Source organism: Mauremys reevesii, linkage group 7 (genome assembly GCF_016161935.1).
Source record: "Mauremys reevesii isolate NIE-2019 linkage group 7, ASM1616193v1, whole genome shotgun sequence".
Taxonomy (NCBI): Eukaryota; Metazoa; Chordata; order Testudines; family Geoemydidae; genus Mauremys; species Mauremys reevesii.
In genome coordinates, this window is record NC_052629.1 from 62,890,576 (window position 1) to 62,918,110 (window position 27,535).

General features: G+C 44.8%; 2 protein-coding genes across 7 annotated transcripts; both read left to right on the plus strand.

Moving 5' to 3' along the window:
* The first annotated feature begins 2,699 nt into the window (after window positions 1-2,699).
* On the plus strand, window positions 2,700-7,910 carry LOC120368838 (dual specificity protein phosphatase 13-like). 6 transcript variants are annotated; one of them, XM_039481488.1, is made up of 4 exons: window positions 2,700-2,780; window positions 4,471-4,792; window positions 5,128-5,345; window positions 7,566-7,910. In XM_039481488.1, exons 2-4 carry the CDS (start codon window positions 4,626-4,628, stop codon window positions 7,763-7,765), a joined length of 585 nt encoding a protein of 194 aa, XP_039337422.1. In that variant the 5' UTR covers window positions 2,700-2,780; window positions 4,471-4,625; the 3' UTR covers window positions 7,766-7,910. The 6 variants fall into 6 exon arrangements, with proteins under 6 accessions (XP_039337422.1, XP_039337423.1, XP_039337419.1 ...); XM_039481489.1 differs by lacking the exon at window positions 2,700-2,780 and adding an exon at window positions 3,443-3,477; XM_039481485.1 differs by lacking the exon at window positions 2,700-2,780 and adding an exon at window positions 3,476-3,847.
* Window positions 7,911-17,959: 10,049 nt separating this feature from the next.
* On the plus strand, window positions 17,960-27,020 carry LOC120368908 (dual specificity protein phosphatase 26-like). The gene is made up of 3 exons (XM_039481645.1): window positions 17,960-18,310; window positions 23,293-23,510; window positions 26,094-27,020. The coding sequence occupies exons 1-3, from the start codon at window positions 18,165-18,167 to the stop codon at window positions 26,303-26,305; spliced, it is 576 nt and encodes a 191-aa protein (XP_039337579.1). The 5' UTR covers window positions 17,960-18,164; the 3' UTR covers window positions 26,306-27,020.
* The last annotated feature ends 515 nt before the right edge of the window (window positions 27,021-27,535 follow it).

Here is a 27,535-nt window from a genome sequence, read left to right on the forward strand (position 1 = left end):
AACAACAAAACACAGAGCTGGAGGTGTACCTAAGCCACGCATGTGCCTCCTAGATTCTGGTTCAGCTGTGCACTGTTCTGGTCCAGTTCCTAGCATAATAAGTTAGAGCAGGCTGAAGGTGGTTCCAAATTCTGTTGGCTGCTAGTGACCCTGTATCCCAGTGGGCAGATTCAGAATCTGGGGCAATCGAAAACCGTTCCACATACTCCTGTCCTTATTAATCAAACAGAAGATTAAAAGGCTCAAAAAACTACAAACCACTAAGGCCTAGATCCTTTTCCACTTTCTACCAGCGATGAAGGGAAGAGAATACATGCTCTCAAGATACTATGGAGAGTCTCCAAAGACCCTGCCAGGTCTCTCTCTACTATGGGCAAACTGTCTCTAGTTATAGCTGGCATCTCTTGCAACCTGCAGTCACATGACTCCTGTCATGTGCTCCCTGAACTTAGTCCCCTTAATTTAAAGGGTCAAATCTTGGAACAGATGCAGGGATGCATGCATGTGGCCCAGGACCAGCACCTGATTACAGGCCCCAAGGTGCGGTTACAAGAGCTGTGGATTTTCAGGGGGCAGAACTGTGGCCATGCACCTTATACCAGCTATAGGGATAGGGGTAACAGAGAAACATCTATGCTGGCCCTGCCCTAGTTATGCTGGCTTTAGGGCTGTTCTGTACTGCTGGCCTGGCACAAACCACTGGGAAGAACCTAGGCCATTGGGTTTTATTGTGAGTTTTCACTGGTAATGGTGTTGTTATTCTCCCTTGTTTCATTGTTTAACAGCTATTTTCATAAATTGCCAAATTACTATATAGAAAAGTGACAAATAACACAATTCGATACTTTTTTTTCTAAATGTAACTGTAATTTAGTCATTAAATTTCAAAATTAGAGACTGCCTCTGCCTGCTTAAATATGGTGTATTTTTAGAAGATTGAGCTAAACATTTCGTGCTTTATTTAACAGCAATTTCCAGCAAACCTCATTCAGTCACTTCATGTTATGTCACTTCATGCCACATGAAGTGACTTGATTGATATGACTGAGTTTGACATGTTGTGGCAATGTAGGTGTGTCAGCCTAAGAATTTAAACCAAATGCTATACCACAGCTGTTTAAAACAATTACAAGTTTTAATTATGGGGTAGAGCTTTACATTAATAACATAACCACTGATATGCAGTATTATATTAGGCCAATGTTAAGGGTTTTAAATCAGAAAATTCAGAGTTAAGGTTCCCATAGCAATCTTAACACTCCCTGCTTATATTTTACAATAGGGTCACAATATATATGCAGTGATACAAAATGGGATATGTAAACTTAAAGGGTATTTTTAATACTTCCATTAAATAAGTAATACTATTAAAAGTCAGCACAGTCATTTGAAATGTGTATGTCTCAAAAAAAATAAAATAAGAACATATACAACAATACAGGCCCTAGGTGAATAAAGAGCAAATTGAGAATTATCCTGGCTTGTGAAGACTCTGTTCCAGCAAAGAAACTAAACCTGGTAACTATGCATCCAAAACTAGCAGGGCTAACTAACTGAAGATGAATATGCTTGCCTTTTATTTTTTTATTTTGCCAGTAGCACAGTAGTCCTACGTGAGAACTGTAATCAACAATCTGGTGCACAAGAATACATTTGCTCCATACATTCCATTATAATTTTGGTAATCTTTCATCAAAGTATTGACCAGTTTTAGTTTTTTAAATCTCCGTAGTTAACTGCAAGGCACAACACTGCTATTGGTACCAGCCAGCTACTGCCTCTTTCTGACTTCCATAAACAGAAATTACAGGCTAGAAGAAAAGGAGCTGGATGGCTAAAAGCTAATGGGATTGGTAATGAGAATATGGTGGCTATTTGTCATGGCAAAAAAATGGTAGTCATTTGTCACAGCATATGTACTGAAGTGAAATCTTTGGAAAATAAAATAAATGGGGAAAAAAGCAAGTTGAATATTTAATAATAAGTGGCTATTCTGAGGTTTCAGGAGTTTCAGTGTCGCCCCTTGTGTTTTCACAGTATTTGGTTTAGATTATTGCCCATAGTATCACCTACACTGTAATCACAAGAGCACAATCCATTGAATTAAACAAATTTGATTTATTAGGTGTTCCCAAATGCATCATTCCTCTGTTCCAACTGAAAATGAAGCTGTTTTCAGATTTTAAAAAAAGGCTGCCCTTAAACTTTTGCCTACTCTACTGTTAGTGTAAGTTTCCACTGTTCTAGCTCTATTTGTTTCATCACATTGGGCCAGGGTTAGAGTTGCCATCCATCCCAGATTTTAAGGGACTGTCCCAAATTCCTGAGCAACGTCACTTATTCAGAACTGATCTGGGACCTCAAAATGTTCCTAATTCATGGCAAACTACTTTCTCTCTTTATTAGGGCACCATTTCAGAATGATAGCATTTTACACGCAGAGATTTAAAAGGAGTATTGGGGCGGGGGAGGGGAAGGCAACTTACAATCAAGCCCATGGTGCCTGCTCCAAAAACTTAAATTCTGAAAATAGTCCAGAACAAACTTTTAAAACAAACTAAGTTTAATACTTCATACCCTTATGTCAACATGTTGGTACTTCTGGAAAGTTGGCAGGACTAGCTGGAGTATGCCTCCTAGGAGCAGTATTTGAAGGAACTCCTTTAGACTGTAGATGCTCCTACCCCTTTAAGAGAGTTCCAAGGGAAGCGGTTGGCAAGGGAAGCTCCACCAAAGCCATGTTTACAGACAACAGTAGGGGAGCAGGAGACAGTGCGGAGGTACAGCGTTTCTGTGCAGGTGGCCCTACCCTAGAGTGGATCCCATGGGTCTTTGGGTCTTGGAAATCAAACCCCACCATCATTCAGCTCAGGTTCACAGTTTTCCACCCACAGGTTTTTCCACTGGAAGGAGCAGCATGGCCTTCAGTTCTTACATAAGAAAAGTTGTAATGGAAATCAATGAGAGTTTTATAGCTGAATAAGGAGTTCAGGCTTTTGGGCCATTGTGTTTAGACAAAATTCTGTTATAGAAACACATTGACTTTTGCAAGGCCACATGCCAAGGACTGCACATGTTTATGTGCAATCACTGCCCCTGATTGTAAGATTACAGTATAGCCCAGTGGGAGTTACACATGGGAGTCTCCATGCATCCTGATGAGAATATACCCCAGGAGTGGTAAATTTCACCTATGCAACTTTGTATCCCAGTTTATCCCTGGTCTTCTCCTCAACAAAAATGCTGGTCATATAATCCTATGGCAGATATGATTTACTGATAAACTATACTCATAACTAATAGAAAATGAAACATGACACATTTAGATTCAGATTCCCCCCTCTGCCAAAGATGAAAAGTCAGTAGTTCATTCAGTGAACCACTCCAAAGCACGAGAGAATGGGTGATAGCTAGTGACATCATAATCCACTCAACAGTCATCCTTATGCTTACCATGTCATTGGAACCTCTTGCGCTGTGTGTATGGCTTTGTAGCAGTTACTTTTGTAATAGCCTCTGTGCATCTTGGGGACAATTATTAATGTGACTGTCTGGAAAGTTTGTTCTTCACCAGGCCTTTTATTCACTTAATATAGGGCTACATGTCTCTAATGGCAGCTGCTGTGTTTGCGATTTCATAGTGTGTAATGACAGGTCTGTCTTGGGAGATGGGAATATTGCAGGCAGGGAGCTAGCGTGTGCACACAAGTTTGAAGTCCCTGGCTCAAGACTATGACATTGCTACCTCTGTGGAAGGGGCGAGGCAATTTTGGTTGTATCTAGGATGCATTTTTCAACTAAATAATTTTAGCTGAAAAATAATTAAATGAGATGAGCATTGTTCAAGGTTGGTCTTTTTAATGTTAATCCTTAAGTGGCTAATTCCTGAGTTAGTGCGCCTGGGTCCTGATAAACGTACTAGGCTTGCAGGGGAGGGTGGGTTTGTGGCTGCTGAGAGCATAGTAGGTTAAGAATCATGCTTGCAGTGATCTTCCAGACTCACCCGACCTCAACCTCTGACCTGCCATCCCAATACAACCCACTTCCCCCTGCTGGCAATGCCTGACAAGTAAGTCTTTTAGGCTGACAACCAGCAGGGAAGGTGGGTTGCATTAGAAGTTGAACTCTCATATGGGGAAAAATGTCAGAGTCTGGAGAGGGGCTGTACAAGAAGCTAGGGATGGTGGGGAGAATACCAGCAGCCCACTGGGAGGAGGGGATTTCTGGCAGTTGGCAGGGGCCCCATTCTGTTGTGGGAAAGGAGAACAAGACAGCCAGGAGGGAAGTGGTGCTCCAGATGGGGAGACCAGACGAAGCACTAACGACAAATATACTCTTCTTTAGCTCACTGTGACTTAAAATATTTTCCCTACTTTAAATGATAATTGCACTGATTAGCCTTTGCTTTTTAGTGCTGTTGATCATTTAATGGCTGTCTTGGAAGATACGGCTACTGCGTTTCTTTTACAGTATGTTGATCAGGATATTACCATGCTGCTGATCAGCACCTGTTGCCACTAGTCTCCGTGAATGAAAATGACAGCTGAGAATGTTGGCAAAATTCAAGTAAACAAGGCAACATTGGTTCAGTTTCTCAGATTTCTGAGAGCACAGTTTCTGTTTTAATGACAATGGCTGAAGGGGATGTGTTGCTCGCAAAGGACCCTGAAGGTTCTGAGACATGTACAGCTGAGGTCCCTACAGTGAAAGACATAGAGCAGCTTTTGAACACTGGATTATCTTCGTGTAACCACACTGATGAAGTATGGCCTAACCTCTTCTTAGGAGATCTGTAAGTATAACGTTATGGAATGGCTCAGTAGAATTTAAGAGCAACACTACTTTTTGCCTCTTTCAGACTGCTATAATTCTGGTGCTCCTGTTTATTGTGAGCATGGCTTATGAATATTGCATTGAGGCAGTTCTTGGTTGTGTTATTTGATGAAGGTTCGAACAGTGCAGTCCTTAAAATCTATTTCGGATAAAAATTATGATTGGGTAGTTAATTGTTGTGTAGTCTGGAGAAACAATGTCTTAATTTCTGCCCTAGAAAATGCAACCACAAAAGTTTTCTTACTATGTAAATATCTCTGCAAATCTATTTGTTTATGTTTGTCTTTTCCTTAGAGTTACAGCTCACAACAGATTTTGTTTATGGAAGATGGGCATTACCCATGTTTTAAATGCTGCCCATGGCACAATGTTTTGCCAAGGAGGCCAAGACTTTTATGGCACTACCATTGATTACTATGGCATACCAGCCTATGACCTTCCAGACTTCGACATAAGCCAATACTTTTTCTCTGCAGCAGAGTTTATACATAAAGCCTTGAATACACCAGGAGGTATGAAATCATTGCTGTTCAGTTTGGTTTTAGATTACATGCTATTTTGACAGGTTGGTCCCGCAAGTTTGGTCTACAATCACATCTAGAGGGTGATACCCATTAACTCATGGTCACCTGCTCACTTTCTGGAGCACTCACCACCCACTCTTTGGAGGGTGGGTGCAACCTGTGCTCAGCACCTTTTCCTTCCCAGCCCCAGTATCTCAAAAGAACCAAGGGAGGATGCAGAGAAGTGGAGGGGAGAAAAAAGACCAAACTCACAGTAGAAAGGGTGAGGAGAGATTGGGGTAGAAAATAAAGGAGAGAAAAAAATCAAAGTGAAAATAACTGGGAAGAAAGGCTGAATCTAGAAGAGGAAAAATGAACATGTAAAATGGATACAAATTACTGACACCATGAATCCTGCTGAGAGCAAAGCTACAATACTACAGTATATAGAAAGAACGTATGAGGCTAGGACAAGAAAGAGGAAAGGAGGGGGGAAGAATAAGGATGCATAGCTAAAAGACATTTAGAAAGGTATCCCTGTTTTAAACCTATTATTCTGTAATGTGATTTCATAGAATCCTAGGACTGGAAGGGACCTCAAGAGGTTATCTAGTCCAGTCCCCTGCACTCATGGAAGGACTGAATATTATGTAAACCATCTCTGACAGGTGTTTTGGCCTGATGTATTCATTTTCTGTATGAAAAGCTCATAGACATGGTCCAAGAGGGATAAGAACATAAGAACAACCATAGTGGGTCAGACCAATGGTCCATCTAACCCAGTATCCTGGCTTCAGACAGTGGCAAATGCTAGGTGCTTCAGAGGGAATGAACAGAACATACGATCAAGTGATCTTTTTCCTGTTGTCCACTCCCCGCTTGTGGCAGTCAGAGGCTAGGGTCACCCAGAGCATGGGGTTGCATCCCTGACTATCTTGGCTAATAGCCACTGATGGATTTATCCGCCGTGAGCTTATCTAGTTCTTTTTGAACCTGGTTATATTTTGGCCTTCACAACATCCCCTGGCAACAAGTTCCACAGGTTGATTGTGCATTGTTGCCACCCCTGTGTTTTGTTTATTTATTTTCATTAGTCATGCTTGTATTCAGCCTTAGCTGATCTGTTGTCTCAATGTATTATATATTGTAAAAAATACATTTTTAAATAAACACAAATGTGTAAAGAGACAGACAGCCTTATCCGACAGCCCTTACTCATGTGAGGAGTCTCATTCATTGCTAAGGAATTCTCCCACTGTGAGTAAGGGCTGCAGGATTGGGCCATGAAGGATAACACTCCGCACTACAGAAACCTTCAATGCATTGTACAAAATCTAGTGAATAATCTCTTTGCACAGTGCCTAGAATAAGTGGGCTGGGTCCTTAGGCACTACCACAATAGAACAATTAACAATGGTCCACAAAGGGCAGATCTTCATCTAACGGCAATATACCTCTTATTTATCTTGTAGTTTAGCTTGTGTTTTCTCCATCCATCCAGGCCCAATCTTACAACCCTTATTTATAGGGGTAGCCCCCATTGATTTCAAGTAAACATGGTCTACATTCTTTGTTCCTAGATGTATATATTTACATTTAGCCATATTAAAGTGCATACAGTTTGCTTAAGTCCCAATTTACCAAGTGATCCAGATCGCTCTAAATCAGTGACCTGACCTCGTCATTATTTACCACTCCAATTTGTGTGTCATCTGCAGACTTTATCAGTGATGATTTGGGTCATGGATAAAAAATGTTAAATAGCCCAGGGCAAACAATGAATGCCTGTGGGACCCCACTGGAAACACATCCACTAAGTGACAATTCCCCACTTCTATTACATTTTGAGAGCGAGCAGTAACCAGTTTTAATCCATTTAATGGGTGCCATGTTAATTTTATATCATTCTTTTTTTTTAATGAAAATGTCATGTGATACCTAGCCAAACACCTTGCAGAAATCTAAGTATATTACATCAACACTGTTACCTTTATCAACCAAATTTGTAATCTTATCAAAAAGAGATATCAAGTATGAATAAATATTACTTTTGTGAGCAGGATTATTAGCAGTTCATGTGATGTATCTACCAGGGTTAGAAATCAAACTTGTTAACCTAACTACTTTGTTCAGAGTCTCTGGGATTTTTTTCTCCCCTTTAATTTAAACTTCATCTGACATATTGCTGATCTTCCATGGCCATAACTTGCTTTCATTTTCTCTTCCTAGCTAAAATTTTGGTGCACTGTGCAGTTGGAATAAGCAGGTCAGCTTCTTTGGTGTTGGCATATCTCATGATAAATCATCACCTCCCCTTGATCAAAGCCATCAAAGCAGTGAAGGAACATCGATGGATTTCACCCAATAGAGGGTTTCTAAAACAGCTGCGAAATTTGGACATTCAGCTACGGCAAACAAGAGGCTGTTGATCAGTGAATAGATCCAAACTATCTTTAAGTTACTTTTTAAATGTCTAGGAATGTTCTCATGAAAATTTGGTCTTCAGAATCACTGCACTTATTAAATGTATCTACTAGCAATACACATTGGCAACAAATAAAAATACATACTAGAAACAAACTAATGATTGTAATAAATAGTAATTTAAGTGATTTTTGGGGGGTACCTCAGGCCCTCTAAGAAGAGCACAGCTCTTTCTAGCTTATGCCTCATCTACACTAGGAGCACAAATTAGTCATTATATATCTGTCCCCAGTGTGGTTACAACATGGTTCCATTGTGTAGTCTAGATGGGCTGGGCAGTCCTTGAGCTGTGCTAATGCCTTGGATATGCCCAAGGATTTTATTTACTTGTACAATACAGTTGCGGTCTCGTCTACATTAAAAACTGGGAGCATGTTGTAACCTGGTCCCCTGACTTGGCTACAACTGTAGTGTATATGGGCCCCTGGCTACAGTTTCTCATTGTGCTTCCCACTTTCAGTGAGGATGGAAGCTTCTCAGAAGTCCACCCAATACACTCATGTAAATTTCAGTAACATTCAGCATTCACTATTGCTCTTGCAAGGTACTTGAGTGTTCTGCTGATAGTTCACCTGAGGCAAATAGCATCAGTGAGAACATTCCCCACTCTGTCTCACCCACTTCCTGAAATTGTCCTAAGACTACCAACTCATGCGGGCAACTAAATAGCTGTCAGAGTGATGACTTGGGCATTGCCAGCCTGGTAGCTCTTCCAGCAAACCCTTACATGTGTATACAGTTTGCAGAGAATAAGATGTAGGAAATTACATCTTTCAATAGGTGTTGTATCTTCAGAATGCTTTGCAAGCATTAACTCATTAATCCTCACACCCATTTTAAAGATGGAAAAACTGATGTAGTGAGTGTGATGGGGTGTTCACTCTGAAGGGCTTAATGGAGGCCAAATCACAAAGAGGATGGTGTGGTTCCTGGAGCAAGAGAGGTGCTGCAGACCAGAGAGAGACATAGAGTGATGTTATGCAACAACAGGAAGGAGCATAGACCTCACGAGCTAATCAACAGGGTGGCCAGGCAGAGGCTGCAGCCTAGTAATGAGTGGAGCACTCCATGAGTTTAAGCTACTTGCTCAATTTAACCAGAACTCAGAAGTTTCCAACTCCCCCTCCTGTGTTAATACCATTAATCCACACTGCTCTAGAAGCACTGATGAGTATACTTGATGTTAGCATCTCCCTTTTCCCTTCCTCCCCACCTCTTCCTGGGCCCCTCTTAGCTGCTGCTCCCCTCTACCAACAAAACCAGACCACAGACTAGTCAGGCAAATGCTAGAACCTCTCCCCACTTGCTAGAACACATTCCCCACAATTTGACACCCAATTTCACTTCGGTTCTTTCCTGGTCTCCAGCTTGAGCCCCGAGCACAGGCCGCCTCCCTCTCTCTGGTTCTTTATCCAAGGGTACGTCTACACTATAAGATTATTCCAAATTTACATAAACCGGTTTTGTAAAACAGATTGTATAAAGTCGATTGCACGCGGCCACACAGCGCACATTAATTCGGCAGTGTGCGTCCATGGTCCGAGGCTAGCGTCGATTTCCGGAGCATTGCACTGTGGGTAGATATCCCGAAGCTATCCCATAGTTCCTGCAGTCTCCCCCACCCCTTGGAATTCTGGGTTGAGATCCCAGTGCCTGATGGAGCAAAAATCATTGGCGCGGGTGGTTCTGGGTACAGCTTCACCCCTCCCTCCGTGAAAGCAGCAGACAACCGTTTCACGCCTTTTTTCCTGGTTGAACTGTGCAGACGCCATAGCACAGCAAGCATGGACCCTGCTCAGCTCAATACCGCAATCGTGGACATTTTAAACACCTCGCGCATTCTCGTGCAGTCTATGCTGAACCAGGACCTGCAAAGCCAGGCGAGGAGGAAGCGGCTACGGCAGCGCAGCGATGAGAGTGATGAGGACATGGACACAGAATTCTCTCAAACCGCGGGCCCCTGCGCTTTGGAGATCCTGATGGTAATGGGGCAGGTTCTAGCCATTGAACGCCAATTTTGGGCCCAGGAAACAAGCACAGACTGGTGGGACTGCATTGTGTTGCAGGTGTGGGACGATTCGCAGTGGCTGCGAAACTTTCGCATGCGTAAGGGCACTTTCATGGAACTTTGTGACTTGCTTTCCCCTGCCCTGAAACGCCAGAATACCAAGATGAGAGCAGCCCTCACAGTGGAGAAGCGAGTGGCAATAGCCCTCTGGAAGCTTGCAACGCCAGACAGCTACCGGTCAGTCGGGAATCAATTTGGAGTTGGAAAATCTACTGTGAGGGCTGCTGTGATGCAAGTAGCCAAAGCAATCATTAAGCTGCTGCTACAAAAGGTTGTGACTCTGGGAAACGTGCAGGCCATAGTGGATGGCTTTGCTGCAATGGGATTCCCTAACTGTGGGGGGGGGCGATAGATGGAACCCATATCCCTATCTTGGCACCGGAGCACCAGGGCACCCAGTACGTAAACTGCAAGGGGTACTTTTCCATGGTGCTGCAAGCACTGGTGGATCACAAGGGATGTTTCACCAACATCCACGTGGGATGGCCAGGGAGGGTTCATGACGCTCGCGTCTTCAGAAGCACTACTCTGTTTAAACGGCTGCAGCAAGGGAATTACTTCCCAGAACAGAAAAAACAGTTGGGGATGTTGAAATGCCTGTAGTTATCCTGGGGGACCCAGCCTACCCCTTGATGCCATGGCTCATGAAGCCATACACAGGCAGCCTGGACAGTGGTCAGGAGCTGTTCAACTACAGGCTGAGCAAGTGCAGAATGGTGGTAGAATGTGCCTTTGGCCGTTTAAAGGCGCGCTGGAGCACATTACTGACTCGCTCAGACCTCAGCCAAACCAATGTCCCCTTTGTTATTGCTGCTTGCTGTGTGCTCCACAATCTCTGTGAGAGTAAGGGGGAGACCTTTATGGCGGGGTGGGAGGCTGAGGCAAATCACCTGGCCGCTGATTACGCGCAGCCAGACACCAGGGAGATTAGAAGAGCACACCAGGAAGTGGTGCGCATCAGAGAAGCTTTGAAAACGAGCTTCATCACTGGCCAGAGTAGGGCGTGACTGCTGTGTTTGTTTCCCCTTGATGAACCCCCACCCCCCTTGATTGACTCATTCCCTGTAAGCAACCCACCCTCCCCCTTTGATTACAGCTTGCTTATGGAAATAAAGTCACTATAGTTTAAAAATCATGTATTCTTTATTAATTCATTATAAAAAGAGGGAGAGAACTGAGAAGGTAGCCTGGGTGTGGTTTGGGAGGAGGATAGGAGGGATGGAAAAGCCCACTAAAAAAATTTCACAGTAATGACAGCCTTCTGGTTGGTCTGTCCACGGGGGTGGAGTGGGCGGGTGCACGGAGCCTCCCTCCACGCGTTCTTACACGTCTGAGTGAGGAGGATGTGGAACATGGTGAGGGGTGAGGGTGGTTATACAGGGGCTGCAGCGGCACTCTGTGATCCTGCTGCCATTCCTGAAGCTCCACCAGACGCCGGAGCATGTCAGTTTGATCACGCAGCAGCCCCAGAGTTGCATCCCGCCACCGCTGATCTTCCTGCCGCCACCTCTGATCTCAAGCGTCCCTCCAGTCCTCACGTTCACTGGCATCTTTCCTGTAATTTGATACCACCTCCTTCCACTCATTCAGATGAGCTCTTTCCTTGCGGGTTACTTCCATGATATCCGAGAACATTTCATCTCGCGTCTTCTTTTTCCTCCGCCTTATCTGAGCTAGCCTTTGGGATGGAGTAGGGAGGCTTGAAAAATTTGCAGCTGCATGAGGGAGGGAAAAAAGGGAGAGAAGTATTTAAAAAGATACATTTTACAGAACAATGGTTATCCTCTTTCACAGTGAACAACACTATTCACCTTACATAGCACATGTGATTTCACTACAAGGTCGCATTTTGCATCTTAATATTGAGTGCCTGCGGCTCTGGTGTTACAGATCTCACAGACGCAGGTCCAGGCATCAGAATTCAGCTTGCATGCGGCCATGGTAAGCCACTGTCTTTTGGCTTCTGCAGCCTTCATATATACAGTGCTTTACCCCTCCCCGCACCACATGGCTGGTATCATGAAAGCTCACTGCTAGTTACCCCCCTTCCCCCTCCCTACTGCGTGGCTGGTAGCTGGGAAGATCCCTGCTAGCCAAACGCGAAAAAGCTCATAGCTATTTCACTCCTCCCCTCCCCCCGCTTGGCTACGTGCAAGGAAGGATTTCTTTTAAGCTGCAGTCCACGAACCCAGTAGGAAAATGGCCATCTCTGTCCCCTTAATTAAATTCCTGATTTTCAACCAGGTTACCCTGAACGATATCACTCTGCTGAGGATAACACAGCGAGATAAAGAACGGATGTTTCTTGAATGCCGGGACCATACGCAGCTATGCTTTGCCATGCAATGATACCTGATTACTTGCTACATGCATGGTGTGGTAAAGTGTCCTACCATGGTGGACGGAACAAGGCTGCCTTGCCCAGAAACCTTCTGCTAAGGCTTTTGGAGTACCTCCAGGAGCGCTTCCTGGAGATGTCCCTGGAGGATTTCCGCTCAATCCCCAGACATGTTAACAAACTTTTCTAAGTAACTTTACTGGCTGCGAATGCATCCCAAGTCCTCAGGGCAAATCAATCATTAAAAAACGCTTGCTTAAAAAACAATGTTTGATATTTACAAAGGTACACTCACCAGAGGTCCCTTCCATGGCTTCATTGTCTGGGATAGTGGCTTGGGAGGGCTGGGAGGGTAATTCCGTCTGGGTCAGAAAAAGCTCCTGGCTGTTGGGGCTAACGGAGTGCTGTGTGCTCTCTGCAAGCTCGTCCTCCTCTTCCTCCTCCTCATCTTCCCCGTCCGCAGAATCCCTCAGCCATGGCAGAGATTACAACCCCCACCTCGGAATCCACGGACAGGGGTGGGGTAGTTGTGGCGCAGCCCCCTAAAATTGCATGCAGCTCAGAGTAGAAGCGGCATGTTTTTGGCCCTGCACCGGACCTTCCGTTTGCTTCTTTTGTTTTCTGGTAGGCTTGTCTGAGCTCCTTAACTTTCACTCTGCACTGCACTGAGTCCCTGCTGTGGCCTTTTTCCATCATAGCCTTGGAAATTCTTTCAAATACTTTTTCATTTCGTCTTTTGGAACGCAGTTCTGTTAGCACTGAATCCTCTCCCCATATAGCGATCAGATCCAGGACCTCCCATGTAGTCCATGCTGGAGCTCTTTTTCAATTCTCAGACTGGACTGTTACCTGTGCTGATGAGCTCTCCACGCTGGGCAAGCAGGAAATGAATTTCAAAAGTTTGCGGGGCTTTTCCTGTGTACCTGGCCAGTGCATCCGAGTTCAGATTGCTGTCCAGAGCGGTCACAGTGGTGCACTGTGGGATACCACCCAGAGGCCAATACCGTCGATTTGCGGCCACACTAACCCTAATCCGATATGGTAATACCGATGGGTGTGGCGTTAAATCGGTTTAACGCTGCTAAAATCGGTTTAAAAGACTAGTGTAGACCAGGCCCAAGAGTCAGGACTGGAATTGGTAGCAGGGAAGGTGTGTAAGGTTAAGACTCTTTGCTGAAACAAGGTCTTGTCTTGCTTCCCAGCTGCTTGAGACCGTTCCTGGGCATGTGCCCAAGTGTCCATGCTTAACCCTAGTGCCTTGTCTATGTGCAAAGTTTCACTGGTTCAACTTTAAATCAGTTTTAAAACCAATTTAGTTAAACTGGAGCAAAGAGACTCAATTTGTGACTCAATTTGATTTAAACCTGGTTACATCAATGTAGCCTAATAAGGCACTAAGTTCATTTAAATCATTAGTTAAGCTAAACTGATACAAACCAGGTTTAAATCAAAAGTAAGGGTGTCCACATAACATTCGGTACCATTGGTTTAAAAAACAAACAAACAAAAAACCCAACACTTTTAGCTATAAACTATACCATTTTTAATATAAAGGCATTCAAATTTGGCACCACCAATCTATCTGGAAATTAGCCAGTCACCTTCTGATACAAAGCTAAATCTGCTTTTGTCCTTCGTTACTTCAGAATGATTTATTGACTAAATGACCTTATAATAACTTTCCCCCACCAGATTAAGTAAACACATTTCTCCTTGTTTTTTTTACTCTTGAAATATCAGGACTGATCAGTTCCCTGTCTTTGCTGCAGGTGATTTGCAAAATCTTTGGGGGACTTGAATAGTGGTAACTAAGCAGCTGCCTCTCTTCTATCCCACAGCTTTATGAAACTTGATTCCTGGAGAGTCTAAGGAGCTGCCCCACAGTTCGGACTGCAGGGGTGTGAATAGCAATGCGCACCAAAGTGCTATGCTGTAACTCCCCTGGGCAGATGCTGCAGGTGGAAACTAAAAGGTTCCTAGTTCACCAACAGGACTACATTAATGCAAACTAGACACCTTTTCATTCGCGCCTTCACCATCTACATGGGGAGTTACAGCGCAACACTTTGGTGCACTCTGCTATTCAGATCCCCATTGTCCGAACTGTGGGGCAGTGTAGACCAAGCCCGAGGCTTGGATCCTGATTCAACTCAGCACTACGCATATGCTTAAACCCATACCTTTTGTTTCAACATGAGCTCAATTGCTTTGCTGAATCGGGGTGTGAGTGCAGATCACAGCTCCATGGAATAGAAGGGGGGGACATTGCAAAGTTAAAAAAAATACAAGTGGAAAATGTTTTGAATAACAGCAACTGCCTTAAGCCAACCTTTATACATCACAAAGGAGCGGAGGGAAATGTGTTTGCTTTGAAATTCTCCATTTGAATTAATGGGGATTTGTATGAGTCAATGTTTCATCATAATTTATCACTCATTCACATTACAATAGAATTCAGGCTTTAAGTCTTTGGAAGAGAAGGCATCAAAAATATAAAATATATGTGAGGGAAATAGCGTATCTTAATGGCTTTCGGATGGACAGAATTATTCACATGAGTGAGATTCATGGAATTCCCTGTCAAAATAATGCTTTGCGTGCTCCCTAACATCTGTCCCATGAAGTCACAGCTGCAGAAGTTGTTCCTGTTATAAATTAATATTTGCTGTCCTGGAGAGTAGTTTCCTGAGTAGTGTAGATGAGAGAAGTACAAAGTGAAGTGAGCTGGACTGGCATCCATACCAGAAATAACACAATGATGTTCTCCTGTCAGAAGAGCTGGTCAGTGAGAAATCATTATTTTTTATTTGCAAAGTCAGCATTTTATGCATTTACTCTTTGCTCATAAAGGGCCCCATACTTACTGACACTGAGTATTACCTTACCCTGGGAGTAGCTTTATTTATTGTAATGGCACTTCTTGTGAAATAAGGCACCAATCTACATGAGTAAGGGTGACAGAATCAGACCCATATTATTTTAAGGAGAGAAAACACCTTTCTGCAGCCTACCGGAAGAAAACAAACTTCCTCACTACCATTCCTGACTACTCAAGGGCCAGGAGGTGATAGTACATTACTAGTTTACACTCACCATTTCCCTCTAATAACTGGAAGACCTGTTATTGCAAGTTACTGAATTTTGCAAATTAGCAGGCAAATGAACAAGACCATATATACCAAGTATACTGCACCACAGCTTGTACTTTGTTCATACTGGGTACCATTTTTAAAAAGCATCTAAATGACTGAGGAGCTCTTAAGTCACTTAGGAACATTTTGAAAGGTACCTAGGTACCTAAAGATGTAGGTACTGTGACAAAGTTCCTCCTCTATCTTGGTGGGTCCTGTGCTTATTGGCGGATTTGTTCGCCTCAGAGATTCATCATGTGGGTCAGGGAACAGTCCAGAGACCTTTCCCTCTGGTAGAACCCAGAGTCCGGGTCAATTCCTCCTGTGTCTGATCAGGAATTGGGAGGTTTGGGGATAACCCGGGCCTGCCCTCTACTCCGGGTTCCAGCCCAGGGTCCTGTGGACTGCAGCTGTCTAGAGTACCTCATGGAACAGCTGTGCGACAGCTACAACTCTCTGGGCTACTTCCCCATGGCCTCCTCCCAACACCTTCTTTATCCTCACCACAGGACCTTTCTCCTGGTGTCTGATAATGCTTGTACTCTTCAATCCTCCAGCAACACACCTTCCCACTCTTAGCTCCTAATGCCTCTTGCTCCCAGCTCCTTGCATGCACATTACAAACTGAAGTGAGGTCCTTTTTAAACTTAGGTGCCCTGATTAGCCAGCCTGTCCTAATTGATTCTAACAGTTTCTTCTCAATTGGCTTCAGGTGTCCTAATTAGCCTGCCTGCCTTAATTGGTTCCAGCAAGTTCCTGCTTGTTCTGGAACTGCCCCTGTTACCTTACCCAGGGAAAAGGGACCTACTTAATCTGGGACTAATATATCTGCCTTCTAACACTCTCCTGTAGCCATCTGGCCTGACCCTGTCACAGTACCTAGTGGGGTTTTCAAAAGCACGTAACTTCCATTGATTTTAGTGGGAGTTAAGTGCCCAGGTGCTTTTGAAAATCTCAGTAGGTGCCTATTTGCATCTTTAGGTGCCCAAATGTATCTAAAAATGTGACCCTTAGGCACTTCTGATAATTTTATACACAAGGCCCAGTCCTATGAGGTGCTGACAACTTCCACTCTGCTTAGGGTGACCAGACAGCGAGTGTGAAAAATCAGGACAGGGAGTGGGGCGTAATAGGAGCCTATATAAGAGAAAGACCCAAAAATCGGGACTGACTCTATAAAATCGGGTCTCCACTAATGTTAATGGGCACATGGCACTCTCTGCTCCAGCACTTAGAGTCAGAGTCTAAGGCCAGAAAGCCCCACCAGATCATCTAGCCTGAGCTCTTGTATATCACAGGCTACACAGCACCCATACACTAAACCCAATAACCAAAATGAGACCAAAGTTCAACAGCCCACCAGAGATTAAACTATTATATGCCACAGGCAAAAAATAGGAGAGACCAATCTGACCCAGAGGAAAATTCCTTCCCAACCCCACATATGGTGATTGGTTAGACCCTGAGCATATGACCAAGAAATAGCCAGCTATCCACCTGAGAGAAATAATGATTGGTGCCATCTCCGAGCCCTGACCCTCCCTGTCCAGTGTCCCATCTCCAGCCACGGCCACCTCTGATGCTTCAGAGGAAGAAGACCAAAAAACAAAAATCCAACATGGGGAATCGGGGGTGTGTGGAAAATCCCTTCCTGACTCCTGCAGGTGACCAGATGATACCCTGAAGCATGAGCTTTAAGACCTAAACCATAAGGGACCTCCAGGACTGCTAAGCCCTGCTGCCACCATCAAAAGCAATCCTGTCATACAATCCAACTCATATGTTCTCTGCCCAGCCCTGCCCCAATCTGTTCTTTCTTTCCTTATACAGGGAAATTCTCATCATCCCACACAAAACCCTGTATGGTTGCCCTGTTGATGGGGACCCTAGCTATATAGGATCCCACAATGAAGGAGGTTAGGTTGGCTCCCACATTAGACAAGAGCTGGTGAAACGCAGGCTGCTTTTCTTGTGCTGGCCAAAACATTTTCCCCATTGTATACAGTGGTTAAGTTCAGGACTCACTAGACACTCAGGGTATTTAGGGACTTTGGAAGTTCCTGGAAGGAGGCATGGCTGATCTCAGTTGTGATGATGGGAGCAAGCTGTGCTTTGTTAAACTTCACCAACCACGAGAGATGGAGTCAGAAACACTGGTGATGGCCTGGCCGTTCCTCTGAGTTTACTGCATTTCCACTTGGGAGATGAGATGGGGTGGGTGTCATGCCTGGTTCTGGTTACTTCAGTCTCAGCAAAGCTCATTGTGATCATTAATTATTATTTTGTTGTTAAAGATATAGAAACTTGTAAACATAGTGGTGACTAGTCCTTCCTAATTGTATTTAGCCTAGATAGAGTCATGTAAATCTCCAGTGGAAACGTACTGAAGTTTGTTTATTTTGCACCTTTCTCTAAAATGAATGGTCTCCCCGTTTTTAGCTGACTACCACTAATACTAGAACAGTGCTGGAGTAGAATGACAGTTCTTCTGCAGAGAGATCTGGCTGCTCCTCTGAGCTGCAGTAACATTGTTTACTTTGGGCATGCAGTGCAATATTGTGATTAACACTTGTTTATTGCATACTTTTGTGTTGTCAGTTAAAGTTTCCATTCCAGCCCTGACATGGTGCCAAGTGAATCAGAGGGGCTGGAATAAGGCCTGCCTTATTTAAAGAGATCCAGCTGCTTGGAAACATCAAGTGTCAGCAAAGAAAGCACAGTTCAGCAGGAGCTCCACTATCAATTCCTCAGCAATCGTGTGTGACCAGGTCTCAGATAAGCTAAATCAATACATAACCAAAGGGTCAATGTCTGAAGACGGTCAGAACCTTCCAAACCATCAGCGTTTCCCATCTGCCACTCCTGTCAAAGAGCTGGAGCATGTTTTGGACAGCTGCAGGATGGAATTAAATCATGTGGATGAAGTGTGGCCTAACCTGTATATAGGTGATATGTAAGTGTTATTTGAAACCGAGCCATTCTTTATGATTGTCAATGTAAGTTGTCTCACTGTTTTATTTGGTGATATCTGTAAAACAACTAGTAGTTTTAAAATTGACTTTTAGATTAGAAATGGAGTGTGCATTACACACTAAAGAAAGTACTTACCATACCAAAGAATACAGTTAGAAAAGAATTCCCACATGCAATATTTTTCCTTATTATTTTATATTTAATTACAACAATTATTTTTTTAATGGATTTAACAAATGCTCCAAACAGTACAGTCTCAAATTGTGCATACAACTGAGACCCAGAGCGCTCTAAATTTGGTATAGAATATTTCTCATTTCTTGAGACAGGTTTTGTTTTTCAACAGATTTCCATGAAATGGATATTTTCATATTAAAAAAATTTAACACTCTAAAATTTGTTTTTAGAGCAAACTGATCTTCAGCTGGATTTTTTTTGCTCACAAATATAACCATTTTTTAATTAAACCGGACCCATTACTTTTGGTTAATACGTTTGTGATGAAGCAGAGAAACTGCCTGCCAGCATGGTAGGGATTAAGGATAGCCTTTGGGCCCAGCTAAGCCTGCCGCCAATGCCAGGCCTGGAGGGGTAGAAAAGGAGAGAGCCTGGCTCAATTCAGGGCTGACTGGTGAAAAGGCAGGAGCTAGCTACAGCCCTGCGTGAAAGGAAGGATCACTAGGCTGCAGGCCAAGTCAGCCACTATGGAGCATGTTCTGTCTCCCAGCCAAGGGAGATTGCAGAGAAGAGCTAGGAGCTTCCAGTAACTGGGTGACTGCACCCCAGAGACATTGTGGGGTTTGGCTTCACCAAACTTACAGCTGCCCCACCTGAAGGAGCCTGGGACCATGGCAGGATGTGGCCCAAGATCCACAAGAAGGCACCAAGGGAGGCAAGCCACCCCAACAAATTGCACTATATGGGACATGCCCCAAACTGAAGGGACACTGGTAGGAAGTAGCCTAGGATTGACAAATTTCCAATCATACAGAACCGAACACCCTAGCCCCACCCCTTCCCCAAGGCCCTGCTCATTACATTCCCTCTCCCTCGGTGGCTCGCTGTCCCTCATCCTCACTCACTTTCACTGGGCTGAGGCAGGGAGTTGAGGTCCAGGAGGGAGTGAGGGCTCTGGGGGTGGGGTCAGAAATGAAGGGTTCAGGGTGTGGGCTCTGGGGATGAGGTGTTTGGGATCCAGGAAGGGGCTCCAGGCTGAGGGGTGGGGCCGACGGATTCGGAATGTGGGAGGGGGCTGTGGGTTGAGACAGGGGGTTGGGGTGGGGGTGGGGATATGGGCTCTGGGCTGGGGCCAGAGATGAGGGATTTGGAGTGCAAGAGGGGGCTGCAGGTTGAGGCAGGGGATTGGGGTGCAGAAAGGGGTAGGGGCTCTGCGATGGGGCTGGGGATGAGGAGTTTGGGGTGCAGGAGGGGGATCTGGGTTTGGAGGGGTGCAGGGCTGGGGCAGAGGGTTGGGGTGCAGGGGGGTGAGGCTCTAGCTGGAGGTGCAGGCTCTGGGGTGGGGCCGGGGATGAGGGGTTTGGAATGCAGGAGGGGGCTCCGGGTTTGGACGTCTCAGGGCTGGGGCTCGGGACTAGGGCATGGGCTTACCTCAGACAGCTCCTGGTCAGCAGCGCAGCGGAGCTAAGGCAGGCTACCTGCCTGTCCTGGCTCCACACTGCATCCCAGAAGCAGCCAGCAGCAGGTCCGGCTCCTAGGCAGGGGGGCCAGGAGGCTCCGCGTGCTGGTTCACAGCCAAAGGGAGTGCGGAGCCAGTGCTTGGGGTGGGGGCAGTGCAAGGAGCCCCGTGGACCCCCAGCTAGGGACTGGACCTGCTGGTGACTTCCAGGGTGCAACACGGTGCCAGAACATGTAGGGACTAGCCTGCCTCAGACCTGCAGCACCGCTGACTGAACTTTTAACAGCCCAGTCGGCAGTGCTGACAGGAGACACCAGGGTCCCTTTTTGACTGGGCATTCCGGTCGAAAACCAGACACCTGGCAACCCTAAAGTAGCTCAGGGCAGTGGATTTAGACTCCCTCCTTGGAATGCCCCCTGTTCAGGAGTCAACTCACACAGGGCCCTGGGATGGGACCTGATGGAGTGGGAGGGTCCAGGACCCCTACCCCTCACTGTCTGAAAGACTGAGGCACCTTGATCAAGGAAACAAAGGGTTGGAAGTTGGGCACACCAATCATTAGGCCACCTGGACCTACAAGCACCCTGTTACAAAGTTATTTTTGGAATATTTTTGCTCTATTTTGGAGCTGTGGTAGCTATCCCATTCTTAGACCTTGACTCAGTAAAGCACTTAAGCACATGCTTAACTTTAGGTATGTTCTTAAATACAATTGAAGTCAATAAGATGTAAGAATGTGCTTAAAGTTATACATGTGCTTTACCGCTTTGCTGAATCAAGGCCTTAAGATAGATGAAATTTTTCTTATACGCCTAATTTAACCCTTTCCTACAGCTCTCCCAGAAGACTCTAACCTTCCTAACACTTTCTATGCTGCTTCTCAACTCTTCCCTAACTGCAAAATTTCTTATCTTATTTAAATACACACACCAACTTCTCTGCATTATAGCTTTAAAATAATCAACTATACAATCTGCACTGTTGGCCGCAGAAATCCAGAAAAGAAAACATGTGCTTACTGCTTAGGAAGTATTTAAGTATGTTCTTTTCATGCTTAGTCCCAGTGGGCCTATTCCCATGCTTAATATTTGCTAGATCAAGGCATTTAAATTTCAAAGGTGGATAAATTAGGCCCTAACCAGAAAGTCCTTTACATGCAGAACTCCCACTGGGGTTGATAAACATTCCATGCTCAGAGGGCTTCCTGATCTGGAATCGTAATAGAGAAAAGTGTCATTAGGGGCTGTACAACTGGGAGAGAAGGATTTCATTCCAGCCCTACAGAGGTCATCTGCACAAAGCCCTCTGACATGAATTTAGTGCAGGGTGGCTAGGATTTCACCCTGTATTTGCTTCTTTCTGATGCATAAAGAAACATTACTTTTGCCAACTGTGCAAGTCTAGAACCCTGTTTTTATATCAAACAGGTCTCCCGGCACCATCAACAGGCTTAAATATTTGGACATAATAATCATGATAATTACCATAAGAGAAGGAAGGAGCTACTAGTGATTCTTTAGCCACATTTCCCTGTGATTATATTCTGAAAAGTGGAAGTCTTAGCAATAAACAAACAGAGCATAAAATAATGAGCAAGCATGTGCTGGGGAAACAAGACCATATGTTTTAAAAATTGAAACAATACTTTACGTTTCAAATTCTGCAAGTGCAAATCATGAGTTCTGATCTGCTTTCCAAACCTGTTGGATTTGAGGCCAGTGATCCTGCAATGGTATAATGGAGGCCTTGTCATGCTGACGACATACCACAATTGGTGGCCATCTTCATTGCATTTTTATTTTAAAATGCATTTATTTTGTTGAAGGGTTTAATAACGTCAGTGGAAATCTGTATTCTTTCAAGAGCATTTTTAAAAATCCTGGTTTCCATTCACAGTTGAGAACAGTGTCTGTGTATGCTCTGCAAAGATCCAACACCAGAAAGGGCTGAGCAGCAGAACAAGGCAGCAGATCTTGACTATCGAAGAAGAGCACAGAGTTATTTAAAAATTGAAATTAGTAAAAAGCAAAACTACACAGTTTAACTGAATTTATCAAGAACTGCAGACAGGACTTTTCCCCTCTATTGAAATCAGTGGGACCATTTGCACAAGCATCAACTATTCTCTAGAGTAAGCACTTTCTTAGGAGGGGAAGAGAAAGAAATAGAGGACTTTGAAGTTAGAGCCCAAGTCCACTGGAGTCAATAGGTCTTTCCATTGAGTTCAATAGGCTTTGGATCAGGCCCTTTCTGAGCAAGCCTGTGTCAGTGGAGATTAATTAGCATCTGAACTGTGCCATACGGTACAGTAGTCCGTAGCGCTATCATAGATTTAGTTTTGATGGCCTGTTTCCTGGGAATTAGACCTGTATAATCACTCAGGAGGCTGCTTGGCAAGCGGAAATGAATTAACAATCTAGAGTTAAGACTATATTTTGCTAATAAAGCCTTTTTCATCTTGAAAGCTAGCCTCCAAATTTCTTAACTTATACTGTGCAAACAACCTGAACCTCTCTCCTTAAAAGCAGAATACTAATGGCTGCCTGCTATATGCTGCTGTTCATCACAGAGGATCCTAAATGCTCAACAAATATTACATTGATGTACATGCATCACCCATAGTGAAATGCACAGCCCTTTAAGGTGAAAGGCTGAAGGCCTTGAACAGTGCAGAGGAATGCTGCACAACAGTTCAGGGCAAAACATGAAGAATGCCCTCCACAAATGAATCTAGCTGCTGAATTTTAAGCAGGCAGAATGTAATTAACCACTGGAATTTAGCCAGGTTCTGTGGGCTAACACCCCTAGTCCTGCAAAAATGCATTCGGAAATTATTACAGATCGAGGCAAAATGGCTGCAGACTAAACTAAAAGCTTGACTATGTCCTTTCAAAATGGGAGATGCTGAACCCATTTGTGAAGTGAACCTCCTTGTCAAGCACTCAGGCCCAACAAAACCCCTTGACTTCAGTGGGAACGATGGCAGCTTTGCATCTCTCAGGATTGGGCTTTTAATTCTCATTAAAACTCATAGGAACTTACACAGATAGAGAGAGAGGAGGTTATTTTCGTAGACATGAAATCTCTTTCCATATTTACATACAATTGCATATTTTCTATGTGCAGCTCCCATGTGATCATCAGATTAGAAATCACAACTTTCTGTCTCATACTTGGTGTTGCGCCATGCAAACAGATCTCCAAGTGTAACAGACCCTGAACTGTTCAGTGACATTCAGTCTCAACAATAGGCATCAGGGATTTGACCACATCAAACTCTCATTTAATACTTTTCCTTGTGACCTTTTATACCTAATTCTTGGTAGCTTGATTGCACATGACAAGGAAGAACTGAGGAAATTTGGCATCACCCATATACTGAATGCTGCACATTCCACATGGGAAAGTAAAGGAGATCAAGCCTTCTATGGCCAAGAAATCCATTATTGTGGAATAGCTGCAGAAGATTCAACTGATTTTAACCTGCGTGAGCATTTCTACCCTGCCTCAGAGTACATTAATAAAGCACTGAGTGCTCTGAACGGTAAGTGCCTCTCTTGATAATACTCTGTGCTTTTGTAGTCCTTTTATCCCAGGATCATCAGCTGCCATACAAACATTACCCAACACCACTGGGAGACAGACTCCCACAGCACACTCACCTCTGGAGCGCCTCCAAGTGGCAGAGTGTGGTATCACAGTCCTTTTTTTGTGCCCCGCAGGCCAGCCTTGCTGTGTCTTCAATGGCTTGGCCCTCTGGCCAAGTCAAAGTCTGAATGAACCCCTTCCAGGGTATTAAAGAGTCCAATAAATAAATGGTCTATTTTGTCCTCATTAGGGTCTTCAGCCCTGGCTCTGGGCCCTTTAAATTCAGCCCTTTGTTCAGGCTCCCAAATAAGCTCCATCCCTTTCTTGGGGTTTACATCACTTTACCTGTAGCCAGTAGGGGAACCCAGACCTGCCCATTACTCTGGGTTTCCAGCCCAGGAACCCAGTAAAGAGCCACCACGTATTGCCCAAGCCAATTAGTTGCCACTTGTTCCCTGGGCCTCTTCCTAACTGTATCCTTGAGCTTCACCCTTAGCTCAGGGTTAAGGTTCTCATGTCCCCTCTCCCCTGGAAACCCAGCTATGCACAATGCAGCCAGAACCAAAAACTCGGGTTATCCCTTAACCTCCTGTGGCCAGAAGGGCACACCTTTCCTCATCCCTCTGGTCCCAGCCAGGAACTGGCCTACTACAGACCTGCAGATCCTTTCATCTGGGCGAGCAGGGTCATGATGGGCTGTCTCCCTTTAGAGATGGGAGGAAAACGGGACACCAAGAGGTTAAATAGTCAGGGGCGGCTCTAGCCATTTCGCCGCCCCAAGCACGGCGGCACGCCGTGGGGGACACTCTGCCGGTCGCCGGTCCCGCGGCTCCAGTGGACCTCCCACAGGAGTGCCTGTGGATGCTCCACCGAAACTGCGGGACCAGCAGACCCTCCGCAGGGATGCCTGCGGGAGGTCCACCGGAGCCGCCTGCCGCCCTCCCGGTGACCGGCAGAGCGCCCTCCGTGGCATGCCGCCCCAAGCACGCACTTGGCGTGCTGGGGCCTGGAGCCGCCCCTGTAAATAGTACACACAAAGTCACACAACAAGTCAGTGGCAAAGCTAGGCATCCAGGCTCCACATGGGCCCCTTTGTAATCACTAGACCAGCTTCCCTTTTTTTGAACAGAAGGAAAAAGGCCTATGGAGGAGGATGATGTAATTTAGAGAGCGGTTAATATATAACAGCTGGGATATGATGGCACCAGTGTTCTGCGTTGATTCATCAGAAAGCAAATGCACATGAATCACTCCTTTACTGGCTACAAAACAGCCAAGAGCAGATGTTGCAATAAGGTGATGTTGTGATACCAGCTATCACAGAGAGATGTGTCAATGAGCCATTGACAAGGTCCAGGGTCATGCTGTTTCCTCCTGTTACAAATCCATCAGGACACAAGCCAACATTACCAGTAATTACTGTTCACTTATGGAATGGATCACTGTACTATTTAGAGGGCGAGAGTCACCCCAGTTAGCATCAACTGCACCTCCAAGAGCCAACGGTGGGCTGCACTTCAGAGCAGATTCATCTCAAAGGAGAAAGAGGCAGTGTCGTCTGCCCCCCTCCCCCCCACACCCCATACCCTCCCTCAAAAGGATCCACCAGGGAAGGCAATTGTAGATCTGACAGAGGCTTCAGTAGGGATGTGCTGAATAAACACACCTCCCAGCAACCCTAGACACACCCAATTCTCCAACCACCACAAGCTTAGTTTTGGGCCATGATAGCTCCTTTTAGGCCTGTTAATGGAAGGTAGGTTGGGGCTACTTTCTGCCGGCACTGCCTCCCCTGTCCTCTGAGAGGATTTTCTGCCTCGGGGGCCATGCTCCGTAGAAGATGATGTTAATCAGGAGGGAATTTACCTCAGAGATACATAATATCTTGTGGACTCTGAAGTCTGACCTCCCTCTATTTAGTAGGAGTAGTCTTGCATGCTGCGAGATTGCACTAGCTATGGTGAAACACAATAGGCACTGGCTCTGTAAGGCCAGTATAAGAACCTGTGTGACCCAGTTGCATCTTGAGTACCATACTTTTTTTTTTTTTTTTTTTAACACCCATGAGTGGCACCACATAGTGAGCACTGACCTCGGTTATCCACAGGATATGTCTGGCACAGGCAGCAGCAGCAGCACTACAAGCTTCTCCCACAATACCCCTACAATACTCCTCAGTGCCTCTATTGAGCGAATGCCTCTGGATTTGAGAGCATTGACTAGTCTCTGTGGCCCAATGAGTACTTGGCTTCTCTGCCAAGACTGCCAACAATGCCACATAATAGCGCTGCATTTTGAGCAGGAGATATCTGTCCAGAATTAACTTGCCCGAGACCCCCGACTTATTTCATATACTGGAGGTTGAATAACTATCACATTAGAATGGTTTTTGGTCATTGACCCATGATGTATTCAAAGCAGTGTCCAAGAGGTGAAAACTAGGGCAGTCCATTATCAATGTGCTGAGCGGCCCAAGACCCATAGTGACACTTCTGAGCAGACTGGAGCAGCACAATTCATCTTTGTTTCTCTTTTTCAGGAAAGATCTTAGTTCACTGCGTTCTTGGTAAAAGCAGATCCGCCACCTTGGTGCTGGCTTACCTTATGATCTACCATCACTTATCACTGACCGATGCTGTCCAACGTGTCATCCAGCACCGAGCCATTTCACCAAACCGAGGGTTCCTGAAACAGCTACATGACCTAGATGTTGAATTGCGAGACAGGACAAACCTGTGTGAGCTCTTATAATGGGGGTGGGGGGTGGGGGAGATCAATAGTGACTACAAAATATGAAGTGCCCCAAAGTGTTAAAGGAAGTAAAAAGATTAAATGAATCTGAACCAAAATTCTAGTGCCAAAGCCTACCCATCGCCCACATTTTGTGACGGGGGATCTCATAATCTGAACTTGGATCTGGCTCTGAATTTCACATCTGTCTCCTCTCTCTCTCTGTCTCAAACTGGCTTAACCCTAACCTTGATCTGAATAATCCTGATCTTTGGGAAGGTCAAAATCCGAATCCAAATTTGTGGTTTGGACCTGTCTCCAAGAAGAAGCAGTGAACTAATTGTCACCTGTTGAGTCTCCATTTGTATATGCTGCCCTTCTGGGATTGATCCCATATTTCACAGTAATCCTGGCTGAAGAGAACCCTGCAACAACCCTAACTCTTGATCAGGTGCAGTTTGCTTTAACTGATATTAGAGATGGGTGGCTCTCCGCTCATGGAGTTTGAGGATGTGCCGTGTGTGAGTGTGTGTGTGTGTGAGTGTGAGAGAGAGAGAGAGACAGACAGACAGACAATGTTCCCGCAAGGGAGAGTCAATTCAAAAAGGAAGGGGGGAATGAATTTCTCTGTAAATGACAGCATTTACACATAGACACATAGAAAAACATAAACTGTTGAGCAATAGTCAACATGGTTTCTGTAAAGGGAAATCGTGTCTTACTAATCTATTAGAGTTCTTTGAAGGGGTCAACAAACATGTGGACAAGGGGGATCCGGTGGACATAGTGTACTTAGATTTCCAGAAAGCCTTTGACAAGGTCCCTCACCAAAGGCTCTTACGTAAATTAAGCTGTCATGGGATAAAAGGGAAGGTCCTTTCATGGACTGAGAACTGGTTAAAGGACAGGGAACAAAGGGTAGGAATTAATGGTAAATTCTCAGAATGGAGAGGGGTAACTAGTGGTGTTCCCCAGGGGTCAGTCCTAGGACCAATCCTATTAAATTTATTTATAAATGATCTGGAGAAAGGGATAAACAGTGAGGTGGCAAAGTTTGAAGATGATACTAAACTGCTCAAGATAGTTAAGACCAAAGCAGATTGTGAAGAACCTCAAAAAGATCTCACAGAACTAAGTGATTGGGCAACAAAATGGCAAATGAAATTTAATGTGGATAAATGTAAAGTAATGCACACTGGCAAAAATAACCCCAACTATACATACAACATGATGGGGGCTAATTTAGCTACA